The following is a 13,842-nucleotide window of genomic DNA, read 5'->3' as shown; positions in this document are numbered from 1 at the left end:
GGCTCAGTGACTTCTACCTGCCATGGCCCCACTGGACATCTGCTAACAGAATGAATCACTAGTTAGTCATTTGCTGTCACCCCCTTTGCATCCTTCACAGCACTCCTTTAGTCTGAGAAGGCCCTTCTCACCTAAAGTACTTCTATTAATCATTTTCAACTAAGCTACTGTGTGATTATCCCAAGAGAATCCTATTTACAGGGTAGACCCCTTTCTCATTACCAGCTTGGGATACATGTTATATGCAAACTTCACATTCAAAGAGACCTGCTCCCTACTGTGTTTTCTCCAAGGAGACATCAAATGGTAAGATCCACAGATTTTGGTGGAGCTAAGACTGTTGAGGGACCCAAACTATTCAGTCCACCCTTTACTAGACTCTGCTAGGTTACTAAAACTTACTGACACTTAAGAAGTCAATATTGCAACTGGACAAATGGCTCAGTAGTTAACAGCACTGGCTGGTCTTCCTAAGGACATGAGTTAAACTCCCAGCAACTACATGCACATACATAATACATTCATACATACATACCAGCAAAATACACATAAAAATAAAATATTAAAGACTCAATGCCACATCTCAATGATCTAAAGATATCTGGGGTTTCTTTTTAACATCAGGATCCTCTATTCATCAAGTCATGCTCTATTTGCTTAGTTTTTAGAAATAAAACAATATAATATATGAAATGTCATCTTCAAGTTAATCCAACCAGCAAAAAACAAATACACCTGATAGTTCCAGTGCCTAATCTTCATTGTGACTACATTTAGAATTATCTAGAAAACATAGACATCTGATAATGTTTGTAAGGGAATTTGCAGAGGTTTAACTAAGGACAGACCTGCTGAATATGGGTGATACCACCTGGTGGGCTTGGGCATGGACTGAAAAAGAGGTAGGAAGGGAGAAAGCCAGCTGAATGCCAGCCTTTCTCTCTCTCCTCTTTGACTGCAGTAGTACCATTGTAACCTTTATATTCCTACAGTCATGCCTTCCATGCAGGATGGACTGTATCCTCTGACACCATCAGCCAAAATAAATCCTCCCTTCCTTATGTCGCTTCTTGTCACGTATTTAGTCATAGCGATGAAAGTAACCAACACACTTGTGAATATTCTACTTTGTGAAAACTCCAAACCATGGATAGGAATTACTCAGAACTGAGTTAGGACAGTTATTAATTTAAAATACGTGAAGGGTCACATACTTTGATTGGGAAGGATTTCTCGCAGGTCCACAACCAGTATTGGAGGGAGAAAATGAAAGAACAGAAGGTGTCCTCCAGGAGGTCAGCAGAGGCTTCGCACACATTCTTTTTCTCATAGTCAAGAAAAACAATGCCTCAGGTTCACCTGTGTGACTACTGAACAACCACTGCACATCACAGTGCATGCAGATGACATATGCCATCTCCTGCAGACAGCCCCAGAGTGGGGAAGGACTGACTTGCTGTTAGATGTGGCATTCTTAACACATGCACTTTTCTATCCCTCCCTCTCCTAAGCACACCAGGAAAAAAGTAAAACAGGAACCAAGGTGTGCAAGCAGAAGACTAAAGAACAGCAACCTAAATGCCAAAAACAAAAGTCCTTTGGGCAGAAAGGATGCTGGAGAAGATAAGCCAGTCAGAAGCATAGGGATGCTTGACCTACATGCTTGGACCTGGAAGAGGTGATGGGGTTGGGGAGTGGGAACCAAAACATTTACAATGAAGAATTAGAACTCCACATCCCATCTCACTACCCACACAAGTTGGGGAGAGATGCTCTCTCATGCCCTGTCTCATGCCCTTACAGAAGTAAAGGCCTCTTCTCATCAAAGGGTAGGAATGGGGGTGACACTAAAAACACGGGAGCAGGGTACCAGTTATCATTTGATTACAGAGTACCCATCCTCACCCTCCTCCACCTCTCATACTCAGTTCCAAGGACGTAGCCAGGCTTCTACTACTTCTATGCCCTGCCCTGCTGCCACAGGAGGCAGGTGCCAGTCTGCTCATTCCGAAAGTGGGCAGGCCAAATCATTGCTGGCCATCCCTCAAAATGTAAGAGGATCTTCATCAGATGAGCCACACAATAAAGTACACACTGAGGTCACACCCTGGCCCACCGTACTCCTTTTCAGGGTCACTCGCTGTGAAATGAGAACAGCACTCTAAGGCTCCCTATTAAATATTTAGAGAAAGCCTCCAACATCTAACAGAGCACAAAACATGTATTGTACTCTGTGTATGGAGCACTGAGTGAGTATAGGGAAACCTTAAGTCAGCTCCCCTGAAATTCTCAAGGAGAAAAAGGCAAAAGCCCAAATCTAGAAACAAAAAAAAAAACAAGAACATCCCAAAGGGAGAAATCAACAATGAGAAGGATGCCTCAGAACTAAAAAGGATACAACAAAATTTAAGTAACTGAAAGATAAAAGAATCCCAGCGGAGAACTGAAAGCACGGATGAACACAGAGACAGACGTCAAGAAAAGTCAGGGACTACTGAAGAAGCCCAACGTTTGACTAATGCAATTTCCAGGAGGAAAAAAAAAAAAAACAAAAAAAAAACAAAATAGAAAACTCACTGTTTTAAGAAAACCCCCTGCAACTGAAGGACTAAGTTTGCAATGAAACCTAGAACTATGAATTAAAATAGAGTGGGTGTCATCTGTTGGGACACGGTATCAAGAAACCAAGGAGAGAGAGAAATGCCTAGAAGCTTTTGGAGGAAAAACAAAGCAAGAAATTCAGTGTTGGAAGCTTTTGGAGGAAAAACAAAGCAAGAAATTCAGTGTTGGAAGCCTGCCTATCTAGTCCAGCCAGGCTGGGGGCTCAGGCCTCTAATCCCTGCCACTTGGGAAGCTGAGCAGGAATGTCATGAGCTCTAGGACTTCTGGGCACCATAGCAAGATCCTCTCTCAAGCTGAACTATCCGTAGGAGAAGCATATTGAAGTTCAGTTGCAGAACACTTTTCCAGCATGTGCAAAACCTAGGGTTCACCTCACAGAAGTAAGTGTGTGTGTGTGTGTGTGTGTGTATGTGTGTGTGTGTGTGTACAGAAGAGAAGCATAAACATGGCATCCACTTAGCTCCACTGGGAATCATTTAACTGTGATATGAGTGATCACAGTAGAAGCAGGGCAGGAAGTGTTTATGTGGAAAAAAACAAAACTCAGAAAAAACCAGCACTTAAGCTATTCTTCAGAAGAAACGGGGACCCTCCCACTCTCTCTCTTGATCTCTAATTCAGCCTGGGTCTCCCTTAGACTCCTGAGTCAAGATGTGGCATTTGTTACAGGAATTCTAGTTAGAAAAGTCTAAGGAAAGCTGAGAGAAAGAAGTACAACAAAAGATGGTCAGTTTCACTACAAGTCCACTGAAATTAGTTGATGTAAAAGATGTGTGTGTCTCTGTGCGGATAAAGTAAAGACTTGAACACCTGTGTGTGAATGTGTCTGTGTGTATATATGCATGTGTACATGTGTCTTGTGTACACAAGTATGCATATTTGCATGTCTATGCATGTACTATGATAAGCATTTGCACCTAAGTTTGTGTCTGGGTTGTATGTGTGCCATGTATATGTATCTGTGCATGTGTCTCTATGTACAGATATAAACATGTGTTTACATCTGTGTGTATCTTGATGTCCATGTGTGTGAGTGTGAATGTGCATGTGTGTGTTTGTGTATGTATGTACATAAAACAGAACTTGATTTTCATATGCTTTATACCCCATATCATTTGTTCTGTCCCTGTGGTTTTAATTTCTCATTGACCTAAGTCAAGTTGACAAAATTTTTAATTCTGTCTCTATGACTTAGAAAAATAAGCACAAAGAGAAATAAATAAAATGCTTTTGAATTTTAACAAATTCTCCAAGAACAGAAGCACAGCTGAAATTGAAATACACAGATGTTCAGAGGCTGGAGCAGGAGGGTCTCTGTGAAGTCAGGATAAGCACCAGCTAGTCTATCTCAACCTTTCTCCAAATCTGCTTCTAACTTACCCATTGAAGGGTTTTAAACATGTTATATATTGTATAGGAATAAAGTATAAAATGAGCAACTAAGACCAATGAAGTCTTAAGAAAGGATGTATGTGTGTATTTGATTGGGAAACACATCTTCCAAGAGCATGCAGGCACCCTGAGCCCAGCCATGCGAGCAGAGCTCAGGAGGGCGCATTTACATTCTGCACAGTGCCTTTCTGCACCAGTGTCTGCACACAAACAAGGCTTCTCGGTGATGTAGCGCAGGGTTTTGTTTTAAAGGGTTGACAGTCCTCTGAACTGGACTATTCACGAGGTCAAATTTCATTTTCAGAACAACAAATTCTGTATCCTATCTGCCATGCCCTCCACTAGTTATTTTAACACATCAGAGGCACAAGACTCACTGACATTTACTGACATATTTTTAATTCTAATGTATTCTGGGTTTTACACACTGTCATTTAGATTAAAGGAAGCACTTCTCCACATTCATAATTAGTTTGGTTGTTAAATATGACCTTAAATGAACTTCAAACAACTTTGATCTCTACCAAAATGCTTTTGGGAAAATTTAGTTTATTAATATGTCACACGTAACCATTAGAGAGTATTTTTCTTTTGCAAAAGAAAGAAAGAAATTCATAGATATCATTGTCCAACTGTGCACCTCAAAGTTCACACACTGTAGTTAAGTTCCCGGTGCAACAGTGTTGGGAGATGGAGCAATAGTGCTGATTTGGGTCGAGAGCCCCACCCTAGTAAATAGGTTAATGCTGCTTTCTGGTTATCACAGCACTGGGTTTGCTACAGAAGTAAATGTGGCCCCTTCTTCCCCTGTTGCTCTTCCTTTCGCTTGTCTTTCCTCCCTCTACCATGTTCTGAGACAGGACAATAGCATTTGTCACATAGGAGCACCACGGTCTAGGAGCACCATGTTCTTGGACTTCCTAGACTCCAGAATGGAAATCAATGAATTCAAGATATTGACAGGTGTGGTGGCTCACATCTTTAATCCCATCACTCAGGAGGCTGAGGCAAGTGGATCTCTGTGAGTTTGAGACTAACCTGTTCTACCCACAGTTACACAGTAAAACCCTATCTCAAAATCATCATCATCATCCTGTTCTTTACGAATACCCATGTGCGGACATTTTACCTTAACAACAGAAAACACATGACTGTAAGAGGCAAGCCCTAGGTCAGGTGGTTGGAAACATCTTGGCTGAGGGAGTGACTGTGAAGCCTAAAGACAAAGAGGCTGGGTGAGAAGATGGAGACATGGCAGAGCCCTGAAGCAGGGGATGGTGGTTTGGGGGAACCTAATGGCAGTGCCATGCCTTGGCCCAGAAAGAAATCAGTTGCTAAGTATCTCCTAACATCCTCTTGTGCCCTGTCAATCAAAACACCTGCACTGAAGCCCACCCACTGTGTGCAAAACATCTTCCTTAAAGGCAGTGTCATTTCCGCAAACACAGTCACCCAAGCCAGCATCCCAAACACCCCCACCTTGTGCCACTGAGCCACAAAGGCATCTGGACCAGCTGGAGTCCACATGACATCTCACCTGTAAGCGAGAACCTTTTCTGGGTCAAAAGGGCAAACACAAAAAGGAAGTGAAATATGACGAAATTGGGTCACTGGGCAACTAACCAAAAAAAAAAAAAAAAAAAAAAAAAAAAAAAAATATGGAACCCAGCCTAGATATTTGATGCCTGTGGCAGAAAACAGAGATTGCCTCTGTGGGTGAAGTCTAACCTAACCACTTCCGTTCCACCCCTCACAGGTCACCATCCTGCCCATTCATTGTCCCCTTCTCTACAAACTCCAATCTGCTTCAGAGCACCCAGCCAGGCACTGGCAAAATAAACAGAGAACGGCATGGAGCAGAGGACTAGCACTACACAGAAAGTTGGCAGGGATGCAGCTCATGCTGCTTCTGACATGTGTAACTGAGCATTGAAGAAAAAGTCCTGGCTTGGCTTGGGCTGCTAAGCTAAGAAAGCTGCAAACTCTGCAGCATGGAAGACAAACGCTTATTCTTAGGGGCTGGGCCATCTGAGACGAAAGTACTTCCTGGTTTGTGAGTGGCACCTTCCTGCCATGTCCCCACATGGAGGACGAAAGAGTGAGCTCCCTGGCTCTTCTTTTGTAGGGGCACTAATCCCAGTCAGTAAAGCTCTTCCTTCGGTGACCTGATGGCCTTCCTAAAGCCCCAGCTCTTCATGTTACTACCTAATGATGGGTATATAAACTGGGAAGGACATAGCATTCAATGGTAGTAGGGGGAACAGATTTCTTAGGCCACTGGGACTCCCCCAGTGACCAAGTAAGTCATGAGCTCATCTGAGATCATATCACACAGGGGCCCAGGAATAGAGCCATGCCACAGTAACAAGAAGGTGATAAAATGAGGCAGAGTATCCTACCCTCATTCAAGTGGGGTCTGGGATCCTCAGCTCTTTCTGGAAAGTGATGCCAAAAAGGCCAACATGTCAATCACAGGCAAGTGCTCTCCATCCCCAATGCCCAACTCTGCTGGCTTCCCAGGAGCAACTTAAGCCTGGAGCTACCACACAAGGATCCTCTCCATAAAATGCTTCGGGCCACTCAACTTGGTAACACTGGCCTCCTCGGCACCTCCCCCCTCTCATCATTCCCAGCAAAAGGTCCCCAGCCATTTCACACACTCTGAAATCTGCAAGAACTAAACATGCCCAGATACACACTTCGAGTCAGCCCAATCCCTGGCATGAGTCTGTACATCTGACCTCATAACCACCTATGTGAGTAATCTGCCTGGGAGGTCAGGGGTCCATCAAACTCAAAATCCCCCAAACTGGACAGAACCACTCCTCTCCAAAACCCTCACCTGGTGTGACCCCAGTGACTCTCAAATTGATTATTAACATTCCCAGACGCTTCTCACATGCGGGAGTCATCTAAATCACTTCCCACCAGCCAAACCAATCAGTGCTCCCAGATTTTACCCTCAGTTTTGCCTCAATCCGTGTCCCCACCCACACTGAAGCCACCAAGAACAGGAGCGGGGATACTGAGAGGTCCAATAACAAGCTCTTTACAAACTGCCATCCCAAACTTTCTCCTTCTACCCAACACATAAAACCACTTCCCCTCTCTCTATCCCTGGCTGTTGCTATGTTTTGTTCCCATAAATCAACTCAGCAATGAAAACATAATAATAAATGCATGCCAGTTCTATTGCACTTTTTACAAACAGATCAACCTATGCCCTGCCCTCTCAAATCCAATACCATCTTGTCTTGGTCTGTTTTGTTGCTCTAACTGAATAACCATAGAGAGGCAAAATTTTGAAGCTGCTTGGCTGTGGTAGGAAGTCCAGGAACATAATGCCATCATCAGGTAAGTTTCTCCATGCAGCATAACATGGTGAGGAGGACATCACATGGGAAGAAAAGCAAGCACACCAGCTCCAAATTTTATTTCCCCTTCTGGGGTTCTGTCTTATAGCCTCACTTGATTACCGCCTCTTAAAACTTCTACTTCCCTATCCCATTACGATGAATTTGAGCATCACATTTCCAACATGTGTATTTTTAGGAGACACTTTAAAAAGTATAGCATCCCTTCATCTACTGCCTAAAAATCCCTGCTGTTTCTTCCCAGCTCCTGTGTGACAGACAGTGTAATACTCACAGCATAACCTGTCATATACACAGTCACTAACTTGTGTCTCTCGCTGTCCCCAACCTCCCCAGGGATCAGACTGTGTCTCCATCATCTTTCTGGTCCCAGCAGCAGGAACAATGACACACCCCATTTACTTGTACTCATTTGAACCAATTGGGGCAGCCTGAGAACATTCACGCACAGAACAAGATAAAAAGACAGACATGCCAAATGGAGCTGAGGCAAACTGACACCCAAATCTCTGCAAAAATCACTGACCCTGCCTGAAAAGGTGGCTCTGAGGCTCAAGGCCACTGTAGCGTGGAGGAAAACGTGACTGCTTCCGAGAAGAAGCACTGATCCTCTGAGATCAGCCTTGCATTTGCTGGTCCTGAGGACTGAGGCTGAGAGAGAGCTTCACAAAGAGCCACTGTGTCCACCAGGAAGCCCTTGCTCAAGAAACATTTGCTGAAGGCTCAATACCCAAAGGCCCAGAGCTGTTTTTAATGGACTGAATCCTTTCTACTTTGAAGGCCCTTTCAAGCCAGCTCCACCCTACCAGGCTAGAGAAGACTACCAATTGCACCTAGACCTGTCACAGCATTCTGGGCATCTGCCTTTCAGATCATCAACTAACTGGTCTAGGTATCCCATATTATTCTCCCACTTCCCCCAACCATATCCCCCCGGACGAGCCAGGTAAACCTCCCTAGTCTGGGAGAACCTAGAGCTCACTCCCTGTTTATTCCTGGTTTATCAAACGCCAAAAGTTCTTGGCATTAACCTCTCTTTTACAATTGGGCTCCTTCTTTTAAACCCACTCAATACTCTGTACAAAAGCTTTCACCAGCATTGCCAAGCTACACAGGATCTGCACTTTGCCCTATGCTATACAGCGCTGGTGAGACATGCAGCTGACAACCAGGATGCACTGTTTGGCTCGGTGAACCATCCATGCCTTCCCCAGCAGAAGGGAAGTTCTCAGGGGCAAGTGGAGCTCTTGGAGTTCTGCTATATCCCTGCACTACACTGTACACATGCTCAGCTGTTCACTAGAGTATTTGTGATGTGGGGAATGATTCTGCACTTGTCTTGGGCATTGCAGTGACCAGTAGGTTCTGGGGGGTGGAGAGCAGGGGGGGTTATTGAGCACCTGAAATATGACTAGAACAGTGGTTCTCAACATGTGGGTCATGACCCCTTTGAGGTTGAATAACCCTTTTATAGGGGCCAACTGAGACCATCGAAAAACACAGATATTTATTCCAAGTCATAACAGTAACCAGGAGACTAATTTAAATCTTGATTGTCATTTTATACACACAGATACATACATACTTAACTATGTACACACAATATCTACTTTTTAGTGTGAATAAACTGCAAAAAAAAAAATGTAGATTCTTTAAAAAAAGTATCCAGCTGGAGATATGGCTCGACAGTTAAGAGCTCTTGTAGCTCTTAAGAGGACCTGAGTTCAATTCCCAGAACACACCTCGGATGGCTCACACACCCCTGTAAACTCAAGCACAAGGGGATCCAGTGACCTCTGGCCTCCACAGATATCTGTATTCACACACACACATACGACACACACACACACACACACACACACTTAGAAATTCAAATGTAAATCTTTTAAAACTTAAACTGTCATTTCTGTCTCACTGGTTTACTTCCAGCTGTGTTTAAAACTGTAACACTAGCTGCCCCTGTGAGAGGGCTGAGTGCAGGCATGGGAAAGATTTTTAAATGTTTACCCTTTTTCGCTTTTTGATCTTTGGAATTTTAAAGTTATATTTAGTTATTTTTAAAATTAAGAAAAAGAATTTTTGAAAACATGTTCCTTGTAAGTTAAAAGAATACGGCAGATAGTGCATTCTGAAGCCTTGAATAGTTCCAGGCCTGCTGAACGGTGGCCTGATTTGTTTCCACTGTAGAAACCTTGATTCTGGAGTCTGGAATTATATGCAGCCTACATTACATCACAACTTCACAATATGGCATTTCTTCACATTAGCATTTTTGTAAGTATGTCATATATAAGAATATGTATGTGTCTGTCTGTGAATGCTGTCTGTGGTTTCATCTCCTATATGTGTGTCCTTAGAACAGACTGGAGAGCTTCCAAAGCTTTGTGAAGCTCTCCAAATCCAAATCCCCAGGACCTATTTCACTCCTGGTTTTTCAGTGCACAACACTGGTATTACAAATCATAGTCAGGCAGTCAATTTCAAAACTTCTGAGTCAAGCTCAAAATCCTGAAGGCAATTATTAGTACTAGACATTAAATTATGCAAACTGTATATTCACAAAGTTATTTTTCACGAGGATGGACCAGCAGCAATGACAGATGAAACACCCCACTGCTTATGCTAAGATTTGGATTTTTCTTGTTTGTTTTTGAGACAGGGTCTCATCCTATAGCCCATTATATTTTAAAATAATGACTTCTTCATCTCTCTCATAGAAAACACAAGCTTTAGCATTCCCAAGACACAGAATACTAAGAACCAAATGAGCCACGAGTGATGGCTCATACATTTAGTGTTAGTACTTAAGAAGCTGAGGCAGGAGGATTGTTATGAGTTTGAGACCAACTGGATAACAGAGTAGTAACTTGTTTTTTTATTTATTATTTTTTTTTTTTTAGAAAAAAAAGAAAAGGGGGAATGAAAACAAAAATCAGATCATTTGAGAGGAAATAAACTTTTTTTAAACTGTAAAAACATATTTTAACCCCAGAAAAAGGAATAAGGAAGATTTCAAAAAAGAAGTTCTGGCATCAATAAAGCAGTCATAAAATCTGGTAAATTTTAACACAAAAGCAACAAGTGCTTCAGAATTCAGAGCAGGGTTGCAGTCTGTCAGAGGAAATGCATGCGTGGAATCCAGCTACTGTAAACAGAAAAAACAAAGCAAATAAAATTCTAACCAGGTTCAATGTCTGCCCACTATCTGTCTTTCTATCTGAGTGGTAAATAAAATGGATGGGACACAATACTCATATGGAAAATATCAAATATACTTTTTAAAATTATCTGTTCAAAAAAAGCAGTTTCAACAGTGTTCTTAAAGAATATGTCATAGGGAGGCTAGAGAGGTAGCTCAGTCAGGAATGTGGCTGCCACACAGCATAAAGACCTAAGTTCAGTTCCCTAGCACTACATGAAAGCCAGGAGTGATGACATGTATCTGTAACTCCAGCCTAGAAAGGCTAGAGACAGGCAGATCCCTGTGGCTCATTGACCAGTCGTATTGATGAGGAGAACAATATAAGAGCGCATCTGGCCTCTACTACTTGCACACACATAACTGTGGACCACCAACACACAAACTCCCACACAACCCACACACAACCCAGGACACACACACACACACACACACACACACAAGAATACATCATAGGAAAAATACTTGCAACTCATTACATTAATTATGCTAAAATCCATCTATAAAAAGAGCTTCAGGAAGTCAATGAGATCAATGTCTAAAGTGAAGAAATAGACCAGAGTTGTTAGAGATAAATACACACTGCAGAGAAGAAAAAAATGATTACAGTGGCCTTGAACACAAGGAAAACATTCAGTCTCAGACAAACACAAATTTAAAACCATACCACAGTACCCTTTCCACCTAGCAGACTTACCAGATTAAAATGTTTTTCAGAAGTCTTGGCAGAAGTTTAGCAGTGCAAGCAGTAACATCACTGTTGATGGTCAAATAAGCTGGTAGAACCCCAGTGGCAGCCATTAAAATAACAAGTGCACATGCCCTCTGACCCAGCAGTTTCACTTGTGGGATTCATCCTCTAACTCATTTTCATTTATACCAAATGCTACACGTACAATACTCAGCTATCACACTAAAAACTCAAGCGCTGGAAACTATGCCTGAGGTTCAATACTTTGAGACCTCTTACAAAGGAATTCTATGCATTGCAAAATGAGGAAGTGACCAGCCAGGCACCCACCCTTACATGAGGAATCCTTACCATTCTAGCCCACAGTCTACACAGAGCCGAGCGCTTCTGCTAAAACAGAGAGAGAAAGAGAGAGGCCTCGGTTGCCTCTGGGAGGAAGCTGAAGGGCTGGGGATGGGCGTGGGAATGAGAGTTTCAAAGGGCAGACATTTTCAAAGTGTTTACAGTTTTGTACCTTCAAACTCTGGAACTTGATGTCTTTAGATAAATAAAATTAAAAACTCGCTGCTTATTGGTAAATACATGAGACACAGCCCTTAGACTTGGTTTCCTGCCCCAGCTTAGCTCGACATAATATAACCTCTTTATTTAAGGGATCAGGTAACCTTACAGCAGGGATAGAGAGTTGGGATAAACTCCAGAAACAGCAATAGCTGAGAGACCCAAAGTTAATTAACATTCACAGACAGAAACAAGACACAGCTCATTTTCAGAGTAAACCAAGACAAGCAGGGATCTAAAGAAAATCCTTCACATTGCCCCAGTTAATCTAGGAAAATAACAGGCTATGTCTCTCTTGTGCATTTATTTCCCAACTTTGGGGTTAAGAAATCTATGTCCTGTAAATAGGTGTCTGTTAGTAAAACTGCTTATTCTGCACTTCGAGGGACATGTTTGTTTCAAAGAGAACTGGTTTTTCTCTGCCCTCAGAGCACTAGTACCAGATGACAGGGCACATCCTTCAGGGATGGAGCCTGCCTGGTGCTTACCTAGGCATAACACTTTCTGGTGAGACAAACCTGTTGATTGGGGGATATTCAAAGAACATTCTTGTCTATTTCCTCTGGAGTTCACCTGAAATTACTACTGCCCGCCTACACACACACACACACACACACACACACACACACACACACACACACACAACCTGGGGGGGCGGGGCGATGTGCCTAATCCACCTGTTTGTTTACCTCCTGCTTTCTCATCTGGGAGCAAAGACAGTAAACCCTGCCCTCCAGGGAAAGGAAAAACAAACCATTCACTGCCCATCTCTTGTGGCTGATGAAAGGCAGCAGTAGTGTTGAAACTATACCTAGGCTGACCCAGATGTGCCTCTGTGGGTGCAAAAATCAACTCAAGCACAAGCGCCCTTGTACCCCTACGCGTTTTAGTCAAGATCTGCGAGCTGACAATGCCAGGACCGAAGTTTTCAAGAGCCCTGGGACATCCCTAGATAAAGGAACACGTGGGTTATCAGACCATCACCTCCCCTTGGAGGGTGGTTATCTGCAGCAAGGGTGACAGCCACTCACAGGCAAGTGTGTCTGGAGGAAAGTTGAAGCGGGAGACTACCTGTTTCAGACAGGTGGCCAAGCAAGTGGGACGGGGTTATTTCTTCCACCGCAGCGCCTAGCTCACCCTGGCCAGGCCACATCCAGCCCCGGGCGCCCCAAGGTCACCTGCCCTCCGGGGCGCTCCCACTCCCCCACCCAGTCCCAGGGCTCACCAGAACAGCAGGTTGGCACCCAGAAAGGCAAGCAGGCTGCGCAGCGGCCTCTTCCAGCTCAGGAGCTCGTCCGCCCGACATCCCAGCCACAGCACGGGCTCCCCGAGCAGCCAGGTCAGGGCGGCGGCCACCTTGCCCGCGGCCTCCTCCTCCACCTGCGGCCCCGCGCCCGCCGGCCCTGCCTCCGGTGCAGCCTCCTCCCCGGGAACCCCGGGCCTCGGCGCCTGTTCCTCTGCTGCCGAGGCTGGGCATCCTTGAGCGGCGTGCTCCCCGGGCGCCGGGCTCGCCATCTTCAGCGATGCTTTGCTGGCGGGGACGGGGACGGGGACGGGGAGGGACGCGGGTGGGCGGGCGGCCGGGCACGCGCGCGCCTGGCGGTGAGCGCCCGGAAAGCAGCGGCGACCGGTCGGGGCTCGGGGTGCGCACCGCGGGGCGCCGGCGGCTGGGTGCCTTGTGACGTCAGTCGCGGCCGCGCGGGGGAAGAGGGTGCGGTCAAGTTCGCGTAGGGGCGGGGCCGCCCTGGGCCGGGCTGCACATCCTGCGCTCCGCTCGCTGGATCCGTGGATGCCATCTGGGCGGCGTCCCTGGGTGGCTGGGGACCAGAGGAAAAGCCTCCCTTTTCCCTTCCAACTGAGGAGGACAGGTAGAGAGGGTTCGTCTCAAAGGGAGTCTGGGTTTTGGATTTTAAAGTGGGGAGGAGGGGCCAGTCTCATTTTGTCCAGCTACAGCCGCCAGTCTTCCATCCTTCAGTATTAAAGAAAATATCCGGATGCTCCTA

At 44.8% G+C, this 13,842-nt stretch overlaps 1 protein-coding gene across 2 annotated transcripts in view; it reads right to left on the bottom strand.

Annotated features, from left to right (window-relative positions):
• Retreg1 (reticulophagy regulator 1) overlaps window positions 1-13,494 on the bottom strand; it is a 120,802-nt gene extending 107,308 nt beyond the window's left edge. Inside the window, exon 1 of one of the 2 annotated variants that reach the window (XM_051182586.1) lies at window positions 13,065-13,494. In XM_051182586.1, the coding sequence (XP_051038543.1) occupies window positions 13,065-13,354 (290 nt within the window). In that variant the 5' untranslated portion in view covers window positions 13,355-13,494. Of the gene's footprint in view, window positions 1-11,284; window positions 11,423-13,064 lie in introns of those variants that run through there. The other variant, XM_051182588.1, reaches the window with a different exon arrangement.
• Between the last annotated feature and the right edge of the window lie 348 nt (window positions 13,495-13,842).

This window comes from Phodopus roborovskii, unplaced genomic scaffold (genome assembly GCF_943737965.1).
Source record: "Phodopus roborovskii unplaced genomic scaffold, PHOROB, whole genome shotgun sequence".
Taxonomy (NCBI): domain Eukaryota; kingdom Metazoa; phylum Chordata; class Mammalia; order Rodentia; family Cricetidae; genus Phodopus; species Phodopus roborovskii.
This window is presented reverse-complemented; position numbering and strand designations above follow the sequence as displayed.